This window comes from Pelophylax lessonae, assembly GCF_965119305.1.
Source record: "Pelophylax lessonae genome assembly, chromosome: 3".
In the NCBI taxonomy this organism is placed as follows: Eukaryota; Metazoa; Chordata; class Amphibia; order Anura; family Ranidae; genus Pelophylax; species Pelophylax lessonae.
In genome coordinates, this window is record NC_138770.1 from 383,506,907 (window position 1) to 383,528,144 (window position 21,238).

The 21,238-nt window shown below is 45.6% G+C and overlaps 1 protein-coding gene across 1 annotated transcript in view; it reads right to left on the reverse strand.

The window, feature by feature from the left end:
• Positions 1 to 535: 535 nt before the first annotated feature.
• ASCC3 (activating signal cointegrator 1 complex subunit 3) overlaps positions 536 to 21,238 on the reverse strand; it is a 1,118,804-nt gene continuing 1,098,101 nt past the window's right edge. Inside the window, exons 39-41 of the mRNA XM_082251201.1 lie at positions 15,248 to 15,454; positions 13,225 to 13,400; positions 536 to 1,686 (exon numbers count right to left, since the gene is read on the reverse strand). Of these exons, the coding sequence (XP_082107327.1) occupies positions 1,539 to 1,686; positions 13,225 to 13,400; positions 15,248 to 15,454 (531 nt within the window). The 3' untranslated portion in view covers positions 536 to 1,538. The remainder of the gene's footprint in view (positions 1,687 to 13,224; positions 13,401 to 15,247; positions 15,455 to 21,238) is intronic.

Sequence of the window (21,238 nt, forward strand, 5' to 3'; positions counted from 1 at the left end):
TGAGCTGCCCTGTATGCGTCTATTGACACAGACGGTGTGGCACAGCCCTGCCCCCCCTCTTGCTATCAATCTGCCCTGTGAGGGGGGAGAGAGCCAAGTAAGCCGTTGCGCTCATTAAGAGTGCTGGATCAAGATCAGGCTCGGGTAAGTATGCGGGCGGGGGGGTCAGGAATGGGGGGGATCCTGTGACACAGAAGTTTTTTTCTTTAAGGTTAAAAAAAAACAAAAAAACTTTAGAACCAATTTAAATCCTCCAGAAACATTTTTCTAATGCAGTGACTTAAGCAATAAAAAAGCAAAAAATGCAGTTATTGCTGAAACTAACTAATATAAAGTCAAAGGCGACAAGATTGCCAGAATAATGGCAAAATTACACATTTTGTGCAACACCATTCTGTAAACTTGCTGGAACTGTCTGACATAAAAAGGATCAGAATTGTCTTTAAATATGTTAGCGGGGGGGGGGGGGGGGGGGTGGCTGCAGAGGCAAGCAACTGTGCTTATATATTGGCTACTGTAATGCCTCGTTCAGGTGTGTGTGATCATTAGATGTGTGATTATAAATCAGCCTGTCATTGATTTGCACAAGTCTCCTGGCTGTGGCTGTCCCTAAGTAATCGCACATCAGGTGGTTAAATGTACAGATGAGCTGTGCCTGGTATTGATTTGTACTGGTTTCTTGGCCACAGCTGATCGCACCTATTCATGATTGCCGCAGCAGATTTATGTTGATTTTTGGAGGTGTGTGGCACTAATCAGTAATGTGAATGAAGCCTTTGAATAAGAATTTCAGGTATGGATATTTTTACATAGTTACATTGCCCCAACTTGGACCAATGTAACTATGCATATACCATACCGGCAGGATCCCTTTACAAGCCAGAAATAATTGTAGTAGATACCTCTACTACAGTAATCTCCACTAGCTTCTGTACATTATTGGCAATTTAAAGTTTGTAGAACATGCCTTAAGGCCAGGCTCTCTACAGCTGTTGAAGAATACATTGTTGTCCGTTGTCTAAAATATTGCCAACACTGGACTTCTTGTGCTTACTATCTAGAAAACCAACTGGAGAAACATTTCACCATTATATTTGAAATATCGTTCAATGTAAACATTAAACAGGAATGGTCACTTGTATCTCCAAGGAACCATACTAATATGATACAGTTATGCCCAGTAAAGAGATTTTCTCTTTATTTATATTTCTAGACATTCATTTTTTTTTTGTCATTAACAGCAAATACATAACAAGTGGATATGAGCCATTTGAATTTACTCCTGGTTAGCCTATTACATGTGTTTTTCTTTATCACATTGCACTGTTTATTGACACATAGCATACATGTTATAAAAAAGGCAGCTTTGAATAAGGCGAATGTGGCAATCCATTCCAGTGTGGTCTTTCTAAAGTGTGTGAAAATGTTGAAATCCAAACTCTTTTAAAGGAAGCCTTCGCGCAATGGTAGTTCACATTCAGTTCAGAATGACTTAACAGCTGTTTCCACCAGAAAATGTAGCAACAGAAAAGGTAATGTTACTTTAGTGCAATGCCCTCCAAGGAAACAGAGACCTCAGTATTGACTTGAGCTGATACACTGGCCGGAATAATGTTCAGATATAGGTCATACTGCTGGTCCATGCCAAGGTAGCTGTCACTCATCAGGTACAGTGTGTATATGCACCTAGGAAAGAACAGAGTCTTGTTAAAGAAAGTGACATTGTGAAGGTATATTAGTAGAGATATATGCTGGATTATTTATTCAAATCTTGTAAACCCCAACCAAGTGTAAATTGTGGGATTCTATAAGGACTTCTGGATTTCTAGTTAACCTTAACTGTAAACCAGCATATTCATTACAGCTAGTCCCATTAAAGACATGACTTGACTTGGGGGAGAGGGAAGAATGGGGAGAGTGTGCATTTCTGGATATGTGATCATATGACATATTAGCATGATCTTTGATCTGGTGAGAGGGTCACAAGAAACTTCTTAGCCAGTAATACCGAAGATCAAATATTCTAAGCAAAGCCAGGGAGGTACTACTTGCACACATCAAAGTTCTTTCAAAAGTTGATGCATACCTGACTGAAAGATCAGGTGTGGCAAATATCTTGAAACCCACTTTGTCAGCATCCACAATGTGGTAAAAGCCTGTTGAGGCCAACATTTTCTTTTAAATATTGCAGACCAATACATGCCCCATTATATCACTTTATTAATAGTAGTATATAAAGAAAATCAAAGGTATAACAACAAGAAGTTCCAAGAGGCACAAAAGAAGGAACATTATTGTGGAGAATGCAAAAGTTAAAAACTAAATGGATATTTCCAGGAACAAACCTTAAAAACCTAGAACTGTTCCTCGAAACTGGGTAAGCTCCTGTTCACATTGGAGAGACTTGGTATGCGATAAGACAGGTCAAATCACATGACAAGTTGCATCCTATTTCTGGGAATCGCACTGTTCAAATCTGAAAATTTTAAAAAGTACTACATGCACTACTTTTGGCGGTTTCGGGTACAACTTGAGTAGACATCTGTGCATAAAGCAGCACAGACGTCTTCAAAGTTGCACCCGAAATCAGCTAAAGTTGACAAATATGAAGATATGTGTCCTCTAAGCCTTCTATTGCCACTGCTGATGCGACGTTAACACCCACTCCCAGCTGTGTGTGTAGTTTTCAACCTGACTGTTGGCTTTTTGGTCCCCCCCCCCCAACAAAGTATCCTGGGCTCCTCTGTTTCACCTGAGGGCTCTGGACTGGCATAACAAGTAACATCAGGTAGAGCAGACCCTCCCTCTGGTGAATGATGCTGGAAGTGACATAAGGCTGCTGTAGCCATGAAAGCAGCTAATGGAACTGACGCCTGATGGCGAAAGGCCCATGACACACTAAGTGCCCGAGTGGAGTGCGCCTTAACAGGGAACGGGGGCTCCCGACCCTTAATAGAATAAGCCTGTACCACCGTCTGTCTGATCCATTTGGAAATGGTCGCGGCAGATGCAGGCAACCCCTTTTTGGGTCCATCCGGGATCACAAAAAGTGAATCCGTCTTGCGAAACGAGTCTGTCGTTTTCAAGTATACCCTGATCGCCCGGACCACATCCAAGGAGTGTAAAGCAAACTCCCGAGGATGACTGGGCTTAGGACACAGGGAAGGTAATACAATTTCTTCATTCAGATGAAATTCTGAAACCACTTTTGGTAGGAAGGATGGATTCGGACGAAGAACCACCTTATCTCTATGAACCACCAGATATGGGGAACGACAAGATAATGCGGCCAGTTCTGACACCCTGCGTGCAGAAGTGATAGCCACCAAGAAGGCCACCTTCTGGGACAACGTAGGTAGAGGAATCTCCCTAATATCTTCAAAGGGAGGTTTCTGAAGAACCGACAATACTAAATTAAGATCCCAGGGTGGTAACGGCGCGCGCACTGGCGGAGCCAGATGTCGCACCCCCTGGATGAAATTCCGCACCAAGGAATGAGTAGCCAAAGGCTTCTGAAAGAAGATAGCTAATGCTGAGACCTGACCCTTGATAGTGCTCAAGGCCAGTTTCTGCTCAACCCCTTGTTGCAGAAAAGCTAATATTCGACTAACCGAATAAGACCGTGGACGGAACCCCAGAGGTTCACACCATGCAATGTAGGACTTCCATGTACGATGATAAATCTTTCTGGAAGTCGCTTTCCTTGCTTTAACTAGAGTAGGAATAACTGAAGCTGACAATCCCTTGTCCTTCAGCACCTGGGTCTCAATAGCCAGGCCGTTAAAGCCAGCGATCGTAAAGCAGGATGGAAGATCGGTCCCTGAGACAGTAGGTCCTCCCTGAGAGGAAGTCTCCACGGGACGTCCGCCACCAGTCTGACCACGTCGGCGTACCAAGCTCGGCGAGGCCAGTCCGGAGCTACCAGGATTACTGGAATTCCTTCCTCCTCTATCCTGCGAAGAAGTCTTGGCAGTAACCCGAGAGGAGGGAAGGCATACATTAGCTGGTATTGCCCCCACGGGGCGATCAGTGCATCTGCGGTCTCTGCTAGAGGATCGCGGGAGCGAGCCACGAATCTCTGTACTTTCCTGTTGAATCGTGATGCCAGCATATCCACATCCGGGGTGCCCCACCGTAGGCACAACTGGTGGAAAACTTCTGGATGGAGGGACCATTCCCCTTGATCCAGAGTCTGACGGCTGAGATAATCTGCCTGCCAATTCTCCACCCCCGGAATGAACACCGCAGAGATAGCTGGAACAAATCGTTCCGCCCAGCGAAGAATGCAAGCCACTTCTTTGGCCGCTCGGACACTCTTGGTGCCCCCCTGGTGATTGACATAAGCCACGGCCGTGGCGTTGTCCGACTGGATCCGAACCGGGCTGCCCTGGAGCTGCTCGGTCCAGTGAATCAGACAAAGTTTGATCGCTCTCAGTTCCAATACATTTATCGGCAACCTGGATTCTTCCAGGGACCAAAGTCCCTGGACAGATAACTGACCGAGAATTCCTCCCCATCCGGATAGACTGGCATCCGTGGTCACTATCGTCCAATATATTGGCAGAAATGACTTTCCCTGGCTGAGCATCGGAGACCGAAGCCACCAGACCAGAGACTCTCTGGTCTGTTTGCTCAATCGGATCCGATTGTCCAGGGATTCCGGATTCCGATTCCATCTGAGAAGAATCTCTTACTGAAGAATTCGGGTATGGGACTGGGCAAATGGGACTGATTCGAAGGAAGCCACCATCAATCCCAGAACCCTCATGCAAGTTCGAAGAGAAGACCAGCTGTTGGATAGTAACAACTGGACTGCTGATTGAATCTTCCGGAGTTTCCCTACCGGAAAGAAAACTCTTGACCTGACTGTGTCTAGAATTAGACCCAGATATTCGAGCCTCTGGGTGGGAACCAGAAATGACTTTTGCTGGTTCACCAGCCACCCGAATTCCTGTAAAGAAATTATAGTAATTTCTATGTTTTGTAGCAGGGTCTGAGGAGACTCTGCATGAAGCAGGAGATCGTCTAGGTAACCTAGAATCGATATGCCTCTTTGGCGCAGTAGTGCCAACATTGGGGCCAACACCTTCGAGAAGACCCGAGGAGCCGTGGCGAGACCGAAAGGTAACGCCACAAACTGATAGTGGTTCTCTTCTACGGAAAAGCGTAGAAACCGCTGATGTCCTGCGAAAATGGGAATGTGAAGATAGGCGTCCTTGATGTCTATGGACGCTAGGACATCCCCTGGATGCAGGAAGGCTGCTACTGTGCGAATGGATTCCATCTTGAATTTCCTAATGTTGAGAAAGGAATTGAGTGCCCTTAAGTCCAGAATTGGACGCACTTTGCCCTCTTTCCTGGGTATTGTAAATAGGTTTGAATAAAACCCTTGAAAACGTTCTGTCCAAGGAACGTGGACTACCACTCCTTGTTGTAGTAAATCCGTGACTGCTCTCCGCAGATCTTCTAAACGATCCGGGGATAGTCGGATATTGGAAGGGAAGAATTGCGCCGGTGGGAGAGATCGAAACTCGATCTTGTAACCTGACCTTATGACTTCGCAAACCCACTTGTCCGGGATTCTGGAAAGCCATGGATCCGGGAACCGGCGAAGACGTCCCCCCACCCCAATTATGGGTGGGGGCGCACCTTCAGGCTTTGGACGATTTATCTTCAGGTCTGGAGGGGGCGGGCTTTTGCTTGCCCGACCAACGTCCCCTGAAGCCTCCTGAAGGAGCTTTGGAGGACTTAATTTTTTCATCCGCGGGACGAAAAAACTTTTTGTGAGCAGAGAAAGAAGGCCCTCGTCTCTGACGAGTTCCTTTACCCTTAACATTTTGCGGTAAAAAGGTGCTCTTTCCACCCGTGAGATCCTTAATGATCTCATCTAAGTTGGCTCCAAATAGACGCTCTCCTAAAAAGGGGATATTAGCTAATGCTTTTTTGGAACCTTGGTCGGCTAACCAACCTTTTAGCCACAGTGTACGCCTGAGAACCACTGCTGAAACTGATGCTCGCGCCAATAATGGAGTGGCGTCTAACGCCGCATCACACACAAACTGTAACCCCTGTATCATTTGTTCCAACAAATCTGAGACCTCTTCTAAGTCCCGGCGTAACCACTTGGTCCATTCAGTTACAGTCTGCGAAACCAGACCAATAGCAATTATAGGTCTGAAAGCTGATCCAATCAAGGAAAACATGGTGCGAGACATAGCTTCTATCTTGCGATCCACTGGATCTTTAAAAGACGGGGCGTCTTCTAAAGGAATAACCGTGGCTTTATTCAATCTAGCAATTGGTGAATCCACCACAGGTGGTTCTGTCCATTTCTTAATGAGGGTTTCCTCAAACGGATAACGCCTGTTAATGCGTTTAGAAATAGCAGAGGTGCGTTTTGGCAGACTCCATTCTTCTTTGATTGGATTGCAAAAACATTTGGGCAATGGAAAAACCTTCGCCACTTTCATGCGTTTTTTAGTCCCAAAAGGGATTTCAGTTTCAGCTATTTCCGACGGAATACCCTGTAATCTTAAGGTTTCTTGAACAGATACAATGAGTGCGTTTACCAACGCTTCCTCTCGGGCTATGGCTGATGCCGAAACATCCTCCTCACTGTCTGAAGAGACAGTACCCGAGACACCAATCCCAGATGAAGTACCTGCAACTGCAGAAATAGGCTCAGAGTCTGAATCCGAGGTTTCAGATAATAAGGGGTTAGGCGGGGGTCGCTTTCTTGCGCCCTGTCCCTGACAAGCCACTTCCACCCGGGACACAAAAGTTTCCATAATAGCTGACAATGATTCAACCGTCAGTGGGGTGCTGGAGGATCCTGCAGACACCTCGAGGGGATCCGGTGGAGATACACGAGTGGCAGGGTCCATGTTAATTCAGGACACCTCTGCCAGAAAAAACAAAAACCTTTTTTTTTTTTTTTTAAATCAAAAAAATACCTCTTTTTTTTTATGTGTCTCCCCCTAGCGCAATAGCGCCCCTCAGAGTACCTGCTTCTCGATCCCCACAGAGAGCGAGAGGGACCCCCAAGGCTCACCACCCGATGCAGAGAAGTTTCCAACCAACTGCAGTCAGCGTCTGTCTTTTACAGACTGGAAAGAGCTGTGTTCGTTTTCCCGGGTAGAAGGACGTGGCTCCGCCCCCTGTGTACGCCTTCCGGCGTTCCCAGCTCTCCACGAGGTAGCTGGGCTCATCAAACATGGCCGCCCCCATACAGGAGACAATAGACTCCAAAAACATGGCGGCCGGCGTGACCTGAGGACATACATGCACCCGGTCTACGGCAAAATGGCGGCGGACCGCCAAATCGTTTTTCCCAGCACATCCACCTGCATCTCTGCTAAGTGGCGGTTTATCGATCTGCAGGAGGTACACTACAATTAAGGTAGGATTATACCTCCTATGTCTGCTGTAATACTACAGTCTGCTAGGTAGAGTGTTAGCTCTCAAACCAAGTCCACTTCCCACCAAACACATACTGTATTTACAAGGGGGACTTTTAGTGTCAGATATATACTGACCATGTATGGAGGGGCCCATAATTCATACTGCCTCATAACGAGGAAAAAAGGGAACGTTTACTCACCATACCAAACCGACAGGCACCCTCTCTTCACAATACCCTCTCCACCGGGGTGGGGGGTTGTGGACCACTCCGGACGCCTCGACTCTCTGGTTCCTGGCGTCCAAGCGAGACTTTTAACTCGCAAGGTCAGTCCCTCCAATGGGACTCCGTCGCGGCCGACCCAGCGTGGAGCTCTGGTCTGCACGTGCTCGTAGGCAAAAACCGGGTGACCACTGGATCTCAACATCCAGCCCGTCGCCCGGCCCCGCATACTTACTTGAATGTGTCGCAGCCGACCAAGCGCAATGCAATGGTCTGCGCGCGCTCGTAGGCCGGCTGGGGTGACCACTAGTGTCGCCCAGTCCGGCGTATTTGCTTGAAGATCTCACAGGAAAAAAACACTGGAGAAAACTACCTAAAAAATATTTTTTCTAAAGAAAAAATCTTGCCAGGACCCAAAAGATCCCAGCAAGGAACTTAGGTCCTTAATCCTGACTAGACAGAAAAAAACTGATGCCTTGTAGCAGAGAGAGGGAGGATATACCCTCAGGGACTGCCCCTAAGGTGGAGCCAGAACGTTTTTTTCTTTCTGCCTAGTCCTGCTCCTGCGGAGACAACATAACCCAGTTCTTGTGAATCAAGAAGACTACGTCTGTCAATGAGCGACAGAGAAAAATGGATTTTTGTAAAATCTTGCCGTAAAATCCTTTTCTCTTAGCTCATTGACAGACGTAGTCCTCGGTGATACACCACCTTCGGGTTATGTTGCCTCCACAGGAGCAGGACTAGACAGGAAATTAAAAAGCTCTGGCCACACCCCAGGGGCAGTCCCAGAGGGTATATCCTCTCTCTCTCTGCCTCAGCAAATCAGTTATGTGAAAAAGCAGTCTTTAGAGATTTTAACCCAACTCAAAAAAACAGAGGGGCGGGGACTACGTCTGTCAATGAGCTAAGAGAAAAGGATTTTACGGTAAGATTTTACAAAAATCCATTTTTCTCTAGCGCTCATTGACAGACGTAGTCCTCGGTGATACACCACCTTCGGGACGTCCCAGAGCAGTATCACAACTGAGGGGTGGGAAAATGGAAATCAAATCCCAATCTAGAAGGCCCAACCGGTGCCAACTAGAAGTTTACAATGCTCATCCTTAATGATGAGACTCAACAAAAAAAGAGAAAACAATTTTTTTTTTTTTTCCAAACAGAAAAAAACCCTCGAGGTAGACCACCGGTCTTCTCAAATTGCGGCCTGCAAAACCTTGCGGCCAAATGAGGCATCCGCCGATGCCGTCACATCAATTTTATAGAATTTTGTAAAGGTATGTACTGACGACCAGGTGGCCGCCTTACATACCTGGACCACTGACGCCTGATGGCGAAAGGCCCAGGAAGTACTGAGCGCTCGAGTGGAGTGCGCCCTAACAGGGAACGGAGGACTCTGACCCTTAATAGAATAAGCCTGTACCACCGTTTGTCTAATCCATTTGGCAATGGTCGCGGCAGATGCAGGCAAACCCTTTCTGGGGCCATCCGTGATCACAAAAAGTGAATCCGTCTTACGGAATGATTCCGTAGCTTTCAGGTATACCCTGATTGCCCGAACCACATCTAAGGAATGCAACGCATGTTCCCGATGATGCTTGGGCTGAGGACACAAGGAAGGTAGTACAATATCTTCATTCAGATGAAAATCTGAAACCACCTTGGGAAGAAAAGATGGCTTAGGATGAAGTACTACCTTATCCCTATGAATCACTAGGTATGGGGACTGGCATGATAATGCAGCCAGTTCTGACACCCTGCGAGCAGAAGTAATAGCCACCAAGAAGGCCACTTTCTGGGATAAAGTAAGCAAGGGAATCTCCCTGATGTTTTCAAAAGGAGGTTTCTGTAGAACCGACAAAACCAAATTAAGATCCCAAGGCGGTAAGGGCGCGCGGACTGGAGGAGCCAGGTGCCGCACCCCCTGGATGAAATTCCGCACCAAGGATTTGGTAGCTAAAGGCTTCTGAAAGAAGATTGCTAATGCTGAAACTTGACCCTTGATGGTGCTCAAGGCTAGCTTCTGCTCAACCCCTTGTTGCAAAAAGGCCAATATTCGAGACACTGAATAGGTACGTGGAGGAAATCCTAAAGATTCGCACCACGCAATATAAGTTTTCCATGTGTGATAATAGACTTTGCTGGAAGTCGCTTTCCTTGCTTTAATAAGGGTAGGAATGACTGAAGCTGACAAACCTCTGTCCTTCAGTACTTGGGTCTCAATGGCCAGGCCATTAAACCCAGCGACTGTAAAGCATGATGGTAAATTGGTCCTTGAGACCACAGACACTCCCTGAGACGAAGTTCCCACGGAACGTCTACGACTAACATGTCCAAGTCGGCCAGGCCGGCTTGAGGAGGCCAGCCTAGAATTTCTAGGACCACTGGCGCTGATTGGATCTGAACCAGGCGTCCCTAGAGGTATCTGGCCCCGACCATCCGAGAAAGTCTGGTCGTTTTCTGTTCCCACACATTTATCAGATACCTGATAGTTATCAGGAAAGGTGATCTTTTCTGGTTGAACCTCAGGGACCGAAGTCACCCGACTAGAGGCTACTTGGCCTATCTGGTCAACCAGATCCGATTCCTGTGAGGTATAGGGACTAATCTTAGGAAAAGGTAAAGGAAAAGATCTATTCAGGGAACGGTAATTACCGCTTCCTGTAGTACTTAAATGTTGGAAGGGAAGAATCGCATCGGTAGTAGTGGTTGATGCTCGATCTAATGTCCTGAATACCGGTGAAAACGTCCCCCCACCCTGAAACCGGGTGGGGGCGCACCTTCAGGCTGTGTACTCCTTTGCTTCGGGTTTGGCTGGGTTGGTCCTTTGCTTGTCCGACCAGCCCTTCTTGAACCCTCCTGGAGGAGTCTTGCCTTTCCCGCTAGTACCAGCCGGGCGCCCTTTATGGGCGGTAAAGAAAGGTCCTCGCTTGTTGCGAGGTCCCTTAGCTTTAGCAGCCTGTGGCAAAAAAGTGCTCTTGCCCCCAGTGGCATCCTTAATGATTTCATCTAGGTTGGCCCCAAATAGACGATTCCCCTGAAAGGGGAGATTTGTCAAGGTCTTCTTGGAACCTAGGTCAGCTGACCAGCATTTTAACCACAGCACACGTCTGAGGATCACCGCTGACTTAGATGCATGCCCTAATAAGGGAGTAGTGTCCAAGGCTGCGTCACAGATAAACTGTAGCCCTTGTATAATCTGTTCCATCAAATCAGATGTCTCCTGGGGAATATCTTTTCCCCTAAGATCTTGGCGTACCATTTTCGCCCATTCCGTAAGTGTCTGGGAAACTAGACCAATAACAATTACTGGTCTAAAAGCTGACCCTATCAGAGAGAAGATGGTGCGGGACTCTGCTTCCATCTTTCGATCCACCGGATCCTTAAAGGACGAAGTGTCCTCCACTGGAATAACCGTGGCTTTATTCAGCCTGGAAATAGGCGGATCCACGACTGGTGGTACCGTCCATTTCTTAATGATGGATTCCTCAAACGGATAGCGTCTAGCAATACGCTTGGAAATAGTAAAGGTACGTTTAGAATGCTCCCATTCTCCTTTAATCTGATTACCGAAACATTTAGGTACAGGAAAAGCCTTCATCGTCTTGATGGGCTTATTAGTACCAAAAGGAATCTCTGTTTCAGTTGCCTCTGCCGGTAAAGCCTCAAGTTTTAAGGTTTCCTGCACTGCCACAACTAGTGCGTCCACCAATGCTTCTTCCTGAATAATAGCAGGAGAAGAAGCGTCCTCCTCACTGTCTGAGGGGGCTTTACCTGGGATAACAGCCCTTGCAGAGGAACCTGCAACTGCCGTGACCACCTCTGAATCTGAGTCAGAGGTGTCAGATGGTATAGGGGTAGGCGGGGGTCGCTTCCTTGACCCCCGTCCCTGACAGGCCGCCTCCACCCGAGCCACCATAGACTCCAAAATTGCTGTAAATGACTCTATACTCTGTGCACCGGCGGGTCCCGTGGCCCCCTCGAGGGAAACAGGTGGGGGAATATGTGTGGCAGGGTCCATGATAACTCCAGTTACTTCCTGGATAATATAATTCAAAAATAAAACTTTTTTTTTTTTTTTTTTTTCGACCCCCAGCGCCACAAAAGCCCCTTAGTGTTACCTGCTAGGGATCCCTATCGATCGAGAGAGAGAGAGAGATAGACCCCCAGGCTCACCACTTGATGCTCAGAGTTTAACTGCAACAGGTTACAGCGCTGTCTTAACAAACAGGAAGTCTTTTGGCTGGCTGCCCAGGAAGAAAGGAGGCGGCTCCGCCCCTCTGTACGCCTTCCGGCGCCTCCCCCAAGCTCCACGAGGTGTTTGGATCACCTCAAACATGGCCGCCCCCATGCTGGAGACACGAGGCTACGCCAAAATGGCGGCTCGTGCGATCCAGCAAAAAAAATGGCGGCGGCCCGTACTGAATAGCGGTGTGCTGCAGAGCACACAACACTCTCACTGCATGGGGATATGGCGTGGTTGGCGGTACCGGCCCTGGCGGACCGCATGGCCGTTCGGGAGGCCTGCTAATAGCTGGAGATCTGATTAGGAAGGCAGTCTACATGTCCGTGGCTTCTGACTGGTAGGTAGCTTATTCTTAACCCATAAGATTCCCAGAATGCCACAGATTACATCTTTAAAACATGTATACAATTAGATTGTTAGCTCCCAAACCAAGCCTCCTGGCTTTTTGCACACATAAAATCACACTCAAAGTAGGAGGATCTGTGTCATGTTGTAGGATAGAAAGGGACTCTATCTTACCATACAGAGAGGGGCCCGCGTTCACCACAAAACCCGTCAGGGGGAAAGGGGGAACATACTACTCACCATACCGGAACCAGGCGGGCACCAACTCCTGACAGTACCCCTCTCCACCGGGGCGGGAGGGCTGTCGACCGATACGGACGCCGTGACTCATGGTCTTTGGCGTTTCAGCGAGACGTTTAACTCGCGTGGACAGTCCTTTAATGGGACTTTGTCGCGGCCGACCCAGCGCGGAGCTATGGCCTGCACGCGCTCGTAGGCTGAACTGGGGTGACCACCGGATCTCAACATCCAGCCCGTCGCCCAGTTCAGCTTTCTTGCTTGAAGATCTCACAGGAACACTGGAGAAAAAAGCTGTCTAAAAAAATCCTTTAAGAAAAAATTCTTGCCAGGACCTAAGATCCCAGCAAGATATCTAGGTCCTTACTCCTAACTAGACAGAAAATAACTGATTTGCTGAGGCAGAGAGAGAGAGGATATACCCTCTGGGACTGCCCCTGGGGTGTGGCCAGAGCTTTTTAATTTCCTGTCTAGTCCTGCTCCTGTGGAGGCAACATAACCCGAAGGTGGTGTATCACCGAGGACTACGTCTGTCAATGAGCGCTAGAGAAATGTTTATTTTAACAAGTTTAAAAAAAATGAAAAAAAAAACAGCTCTGGCTGTGAAAGTTAAATGCAGTGATTAACATTTTAAAACATTTCAAAATATCACATCTGTGCAACTCATTGGAATAGCCAGACCTCAACATTTTAGATAGTAATCCATATTTATACTTTAAATGAGCTGGAGGATACTTTGTTCTACATTTGGTACTATGAGGCAGTCAGTATTTACCTTCCAACATTTTCTGGAGTGTAAAAGGCAATGGGTACTGTGCTTCTGTTTCTTACATATCCTACTCGTTTTAGTGCAATAAGCTCTTTTTTGTCCACTTCTCCAAGGATTAAAAACCAGCCTTCATCTTTTGCCTTGGGGAACTTAGGAGCAATTGCTTTACTGTCTTGCTTTCCCTAAAAAAAAGTATTATGGTTTAGTTACAACAACCTGCAAAAATATCCACAATCAATCTAACCAACTTAAATATAATATACACAACATTACACACTACATCTGCAGGAACATTTTTTAATAACTTTATTAACTGACATAGCCTGTTACTGCCATAAACCTGTTAGGAATTGTATTAAAGGTGCCTACAGAATTCAGATGGTGGCTTACTGTTTAAGCATGATTCAGGCACTAAGTGATAGATATGATAAGTGTTGTCACATCAGGTGAATTTACATATTTTTGCAGAGGGAAACTCTTCACCTGCTAGTTGTCTCAGGAGGAAATAATAACAACTGGCTTGGAAAATCCTGGCACATCCATGGTTTCCCCATGCCAGCTTGGCGCTGCCTAAAGACATCATTTCCTGATCAGACTGTAAAAAGCCAGATTAACCAAACATACCCTTATATCAGTAGTCCTTAAATTTTACTGTTATTCCTTTTTTGAGACTGGGTTCACACTGGTGTGGTGCGGGAACCATAGCGATTCCTGTGGGGGTTTCCGCACCGCATCAGAATCGCAGGCAGTTCACATTGCGCTCTGCGAACAGCTGTGGGTGTCAATATACAGTTAATGACACCCCAAAATGGGTTCGCAGAACGCAATTCAAACTGTGAAATCAGATCAGGTCTGAACACCCATGCGATCCGATTCCAGTGCGGATAAAAAAAATTCACATATCTCACATTACCAGATCTCAGTGTGAACCATAGTGTGATTCTGGTGCGATATGGGAACCGGCACTGAATTGCAGAGTGTGATCCGGAACTAAGAGCTGTTAAAAATGCAAACAATTTAGTCTTTTATGCTTAGTTATATGTAAATGTTAGTCTGAAACCTCTACGGGGACATAATCGGAATCATATTGACACAACTAGAAACATATCTGCAAACACATTCAGTAATCTACTGACACAACCAATCGGTACTCTACTGATGCAACCGATCCCCACTAAGCAGGCGGATGACAGCTCCGTCTCCGCTCTGTGTGCAGAGACGGAGCTGTCAGATCCCCGCTGTCCTCTATGGGGAGATCGGATGAGAACGGACCACCTGTCCGTTCTCATCTGATCCGATCTTCCAGACGGATGAAAAATAGGGTTTCCATCTGTCCAGATTTCACGGACAGGATTGGATCGGATAGCAGCGGGTGTCAGCAGAGATGTCTCCGCTGACACCCGCTGCCCCATAGGGATGCATGGAGCTTCCGATCAGGTCTGCCTGAAAAACCGACAGGTGGATCAGATTGGATCACCTGTGTGAAAAGGGCCTTAGTATCTTAGTGACCCCACCCCTATGACCCATGAGGGCATTTACTGCACGCTGGAGGTGGGAGCGGAACCAGAAGTTCTGTGAGCTGCTCTGGGAATACATTTAACCATAATTCTTGACAGCAGCTGCTGACCAATATTGGTTAAACTAGCATGCAAGCCAAGGACTACAGGTACTGTAAAACATATTCATTTTTTTTTTTTACCTAGGGTGGGTCTTAAATATATTTTAAGTGCATCCAATAGAAGGTAGGTCTTCCCTAAAAATATATCATATACTTAAAATAGCTTATTAGGTAGATAAAGTGATTTCTTTCATGGTTCCATCTGATTCAGTAACTACAAAAATGGCTAAATGCCTTTAAATGAAAAAAAGTAAATGTCAGGCATCCGTAGAAAAAAATAAAAATTAAAGCAATCAATTGCAGCATACTGCCTACCAAAAAGAATATTAATAAACTTGGAGTGCAGTTTATCATGACTAAAAAGAATCTGAACAATAATTCCTGATACATTTGAGGTTACCAGCTCTATACCTTTTTGTATCCTGCACGAATCCTGTGCAGATTTACTAGCAGCACATATTCCTGATCAGCATGTAACGTGTTCCATTTTTTCTCCTGAGCCCCTGGAAGTATAATAGGAATGGGGAGCTCATTCTGTGCTTGGATTGCATCTTCCCACCATCCTTTAATGCTCAGCTGAACATCAATCACTGGAAGATTTGACACAAAGTTCCAGGCCTGAAATGAGATTTAAAAGAGCAAGTGGAAAAGGCTGTATATGCAAATCTCAGGTTTAGAATGCAAAGAAAAGTGACTAACAGATGTAACATCAAAACAAGCACATATCTATTTAATATACATTGAAACAATGCTTTTTTTTTTTTTTTTTTCGTTTACCTGGATTTACAAAAATTAAAGGGATATAAACATACCACATATAAATATACCATAATACATCTTCTCAAATGGTATTAGATTCTTTGCAGAAACTGATACTATTTACGTAACCCTATTTTAAAACTAATGTTACTGTTCTCTAAGGCACCCATAAATATTAGACAACCATCATCCAACAATGCAGGTCAGAAGGAATAGACAATAACATTGATATCTATGACCAATCATATGCGTAGTCTAAAATTTGCAAGTGGAGCGATTAATCTGAGCATTGCTTGTGATAAATGAGCCGTGTAAGAGTTAAGCCCCAGCAATAATGAGGACCTGTGAGTGGCAGACGTGATCAAAAACCACACAGTAGCAGGTCCCTTTTTCTTACCTATGCAAGCACTATATCTAAGCAGCAGCGAAAGCTGAAAGAGAATCTGCAGCTGATACAGTATAGTGATAAGGACATGCAAAAGCAGGTCTCTCATTGCTTGGTCAAAGATATGCCTAAAAGTAGCTGGCCTAATAACCGTAGAAGACGTTGGGCACCCCCGTTGGGTGGAATGGGTTACTGGCAATATTGGACCTGACATTTGTAGTTTCTGAAGATTCTGGGTGACAAGCGGGTGTTTACAGTATTGTAGAAGGGAGAGATTTTATTGGCATACGAACCCATAGTCTGTGCCCAAGACTATGCACACTAATATATTTACATATCATGAGCAAGCAGTAATAGCATTTCAAAACAAGCACCCCTGTAGCTAAAGGCATTGTGAAGTAATGTATTCTCAAAATTCAAAACAGAGGCAGTGAAATCTGAATTCTTTTTTATGGAGAGCAGATCTTGACAGTCTGCCTGCCTTCAAATGCACACAAGCATTCGTTTTATCAAATACCTCGTCAAAAACTGACAAAAGGAGCCTTTCGCACTCAGAAACCTGACTCTAAAGCCTTGTACACACCACTAGGTTTTTTTTCGATCAACCCGATCATGAACAAAAAAAACGGACTGCTCGGGTTGGAGCCGCTGTACTATGAATTGGATGTTAGTACAGCAATCTCCCCTGCAGTTCTATTGTGTTCTGGCAGGGGGACAGCTCCCCTGCCAGAACACTACGGTAAGTGCTCTCAGTCGTTTATTGAACAAGCCGATGTTGCCCAACATTCGGCCCATGTGTACTAGGCTTAAGCCCCGTACACACGTACTGATCGTCGGCCGAACGATCGGCCGTCTTTTGTCCAGGGCTGTCGTGTCTGTTGAAAACTGCAAAAGACTGCACACAAATTTTGTCGGCCAACAACAGCCGACTGCAGAAGTGATGTCATGTGATGGTTGACTTTCCTTGTCTTTTTTCTTTTCTGAGCATGCCCAGTCTTGCTAATCTGCTGTCAGTCGGCCGAAATCTGTACTGACTGGCGAACAATCGGCCGTTCTGGTGACGGCCAACAAATATTTTAAAGTCTGCACGACAGATTCTGTTCGGCCGAAAATGCGCTGTCGGAAGCATCATACTAACAAGCCTACAATCGGCCGAATATTTACGGCCGACAATCGGTACCTGTGTACGGGGCTTTAGGGTCCTTTCCGCCCAGCGGACTCAGTTTTGCACAGCGGGGATTGATCTACAGACCCATACCTGTCAGAGTTCGGCTCTCCTCTATGGGAGATCGGATGAAAATGGTCCACCAAGGACAAGGTGAGAAAATGACTCCCAGACAGGTCACAGCCACCTCAATAAGAAATTACACGTTTCTCACAAGCAAGGAGAGTAGAAAGAAATAAAAGAGCCACATAGTGTAAAAATCATAAAACAACTTTTTAAAAAATTAAAATCCACTTACATGGAATCAGTTTTGCAGTGCATGTACCAGAAAGCAAATATTGCAGATGTCCAAAAAATAAAGTTTCACAAATGCACAGAGCTGCAGGGATACTGGTCAGTGTCCAGAGCCAGACCTGCCCTCTCCACACAGAGGAAACTCAGCTCTTTAACTCCTAATCACTGCCCAGGCTTGAACTCACAGTTCACTGTGTAATGCAACAGAAATCCAATGTGTAGCACATGCCCCGCTTTGCGTCAAAAAGACTTCATCAGAGGCAAGAGAACCGGTTGTGCACACACATTTACCCTTAAAGTGTTAACTGTGTGGTACTGGTTCCCTCTTTCATGCTGTGTGAGCCTCTTGGGTTTCCTTACCTGGAAGTCTGCACAGTAGAAGCAAAACGGTTAATTTGGCAACAGTACACTATGAGAAGGTTGCAGGCACGACCAGTCCTCTTGCCTCTGATGAAGTTGGTATGATGTAACGCGTCAGGCGGGACTGACACTGGACATCAGATTTCTGCTGTATTACACAGTCCTCTAAATTCAAACCTGGACAGTGATTACAGGTTAAGAAACTGAGATTGTTGTGTGTGAAGAGGGTCGGTCTGGCTCTGGGCACTGGCTAGTATGACTGCAACTTTGAGAAGTTTTACTTTCTGGCCACCTGCAACATTTGCATTCTGGTACATGCACGGCAAAACTGATTCCATGTAAGTGGATATTAATCTGTTTAATGAAACTGGTTTATGGCTTTAAACTATGTGGCTTTTTTCTCTCTCCTTGCTTGTGAGAAACATAGAGTTTCCTGTTGAGGAAGTTGTGACCTGTCTGGGAGTCTTTTTCTCACCTTGTCCTTGAGGAATGCTAAATGACATACAGGGAGAACTGTGATCCATAGGAACCTGGGAAACTACACAACCCTATATTGGTCTGTCTGCTAGATGTTAGGGCAGGTGAAACCTAGGGGTGAGTGAATTTTCAGTGGGGAGCACATATGATATGCACTGTAATTTACAAAAGATCTCTGCACTATTTCACGTGGAGGTGGACCACTCACTTTATCACTGAAGATTTTGATTATTTTAACACTTACTGCTGTATGTGTTAATGTGCAATATTGTTTGATGTTATTTGCTTTGGATTCAGATGACACAATAAAGTAATATTAAAGGCATTTTTTAAAAAAAATAACAAACATGTTATACTTACCTGTTTTGTGCAGTGGTTTTGCACAGAGCAGCCCCGATCTTCCTATCGTTGCGTCCTCTGCTGACGCTCCTGGTCCCTCCCTTTTGCTGAGTGCCCCCAGAGCAAGCAGCCTGCTATGGGAGCACCCAAGCAGGCTCGCTCCCGAGCCACTGCTCTGCACATGCATTCACATACAGAGCTGTGGCTCGGCCCCATCACCTCTCTCTTTCCTCATTGGCTGTAATTGACAGCAGCAAAAGCCACTGCCTCAGCCAATGAGGAGGGAAAGTCCCCAGAGAGGCGAGACTCTCGTGCACATCTCTGGATCACGATGGGGTTCAGGTAAGGGGGCTGCTGCACACAGATTTTTACCTTCATGCAGAGAATGCGTGAAGGTAAAAAACCTTGAGTCTATACAACCACTTTAATATATGGGGAATGTACTGAGCTGGGTTAGGGTGACAAGAGATTTAAAATTTGACATTTGTTTATGCTAGCGGTAGGCAGTATTATTAGCGCTTCACCATTCTTTATTCAATTTTCAAACATTAGTTTTAGGTTAAGTTATTCCTAACAAGGTTTTATTGCTTGTTAAAAATATGAATACTTAAATGTTCATAGTCTGGACCCGGGCTCCTACCGACCAATTTCTCTCCTACAGAGCGATATTAAGCTTCTGGCCAAGGTGTTGGCACTGTGGGTGAACCAGTTTATCCTTTCAATAATTCACCCTGAACAGGCCGGGTTCATGCCGTAGAAGTCAATGGCCATTAACATGAGACACCTGTTTCTTAATATGCAAACTCCAGCTGACAATATGGGGTAGAGGGCTTTGCTCTCGCTTGACGCCAACAAGGCCTTTGATAGTGTCAGTTGGCGTTACCTGTGGGCCGTGCTGACCAAGTTTGGCTTTGGGGGAGCGTTTTATTGCATGGGTGCGCCTGCTGTACGATTCTCCATTCTTCTCTTGATGCTGCTGGATTCCGCCCGACGTGATTGATTGTCCCATCCCGCTGGTTTCCTCTTTCAAATACTTGGGTATCCATGTCTCCCCTATAGTTAAGGATTATTGCCACATTAACCTTCAATCGCTGTTGCATCGTTCACGACTGAAGATTAATATTTGGACCAAACTTAAACTGTCCCTGGCAGGGAGAACAAATATTATTAAAATTATACTAATGCCTCAACTATTATACGTACTGCACAACTCCCTGTTTGTGGTTCCTCTAAAACTGTTCCATGTAATCAATTCTCTGTTTCGTCTACTACTTTGGGGGACCTGTCCCCTGAGGATCAAGCTAGAGCAGCTCCAGATCCCGTAAGACGGTGGGGGGTTGGCATTGCCAAACCCCTGGATCTACTACCTGGCCGCCCAGCTTCAGTATTTCATTGGTCTCATGGCCCCTGAGGGGGGGGTGTGGCCCAATTGTTCCATAAATCCAACAAGCAAATGCCCACTTTTGCCCTGCCTCAAAAAGTGTGAAACAAGGTCAAGCAGCTTCAACAAGTGCAAGGCTTCACAATATACAGCCCTATTTGGGATAATAAGACTTATTCCAAGTTGGTTAAGATACAACAGGGGGCTAGGTGGCGTGCTCTGGGTGTGCACCATCTACACCATATTTTCAGAGATGGGACTCTCCGGTCCTTCTCGGATCTTCAAAGCCAATTCCATTTGCCCTTGCACATGCTATATTACTACCTGCAGTTAGCACATGCTAACTTTTTTGATTTTAAAAAAATGTTCATAGTTTGGGCACAGATGCACTTTAAATATACTTTCTTGGCCACTAAGATATTGTTCTTGCCAATTAGATGGGTTTACAGTTCATAGTATAAGCAACCTTTTTGGAAGCAACTGTGAATATATGAGATCTGGGAGAGAATATTTTTTCAACAATTAACATTTGATTACTTCCCTTTTTGTCCTAATTAAAAACAATAACTGTGAGACTAGTTCCCCATCAGGTCTGCTTGATTTTTGATTGACAGTGCATGGCAATGGGCAGATCCATAGCTGCTATTCAGTCCAATAGCTGCTTTTGAATTAACTCACTGCTTGTGTGCTGTCAATTGGAAGTAAAATGGACCTGATGGGTAACTAGTCTCTAGGTTCCCTATCAGGTTCTGCCCACCCAGTGACAGGTAATTATCCAAGTATGGCCATTGTCATATCTGGGTAATGACATCACCTTTGTTAACATTTACCTTTTGGCTGGGGAATCTCCTGGCTGACAGCTAAATGAGGCTTGGGTACTGTACTGTGAGGTAAGCTGACAAATACATGACAGCTTCCCAGCACAGGCATGGCCCACTCTGAGTACTAGTGCACCTCTGTTTGCCAGCTCTGAGCTGGTCTTTACAACAGGCAGTTTCCTAATCTAAGAACTGGTGGTACTTCTTCAAGAATTTATGGCTGCTGTAGAGAAACGCTCTTAAAATGGCTGTAGTAAGAACTATCTGAATTTGCTACATGTGTTGACATTGTTCTCCTATGGGAACGACTGCCAAATAACTAAGGATTTTTTTTTTTTTTTATAACTCGATAATGAATTAAATTAGCCAAATAAACCTGGTAATATAGGCATGTTTGGTGTCTGATTATTTTATTGTACATTAT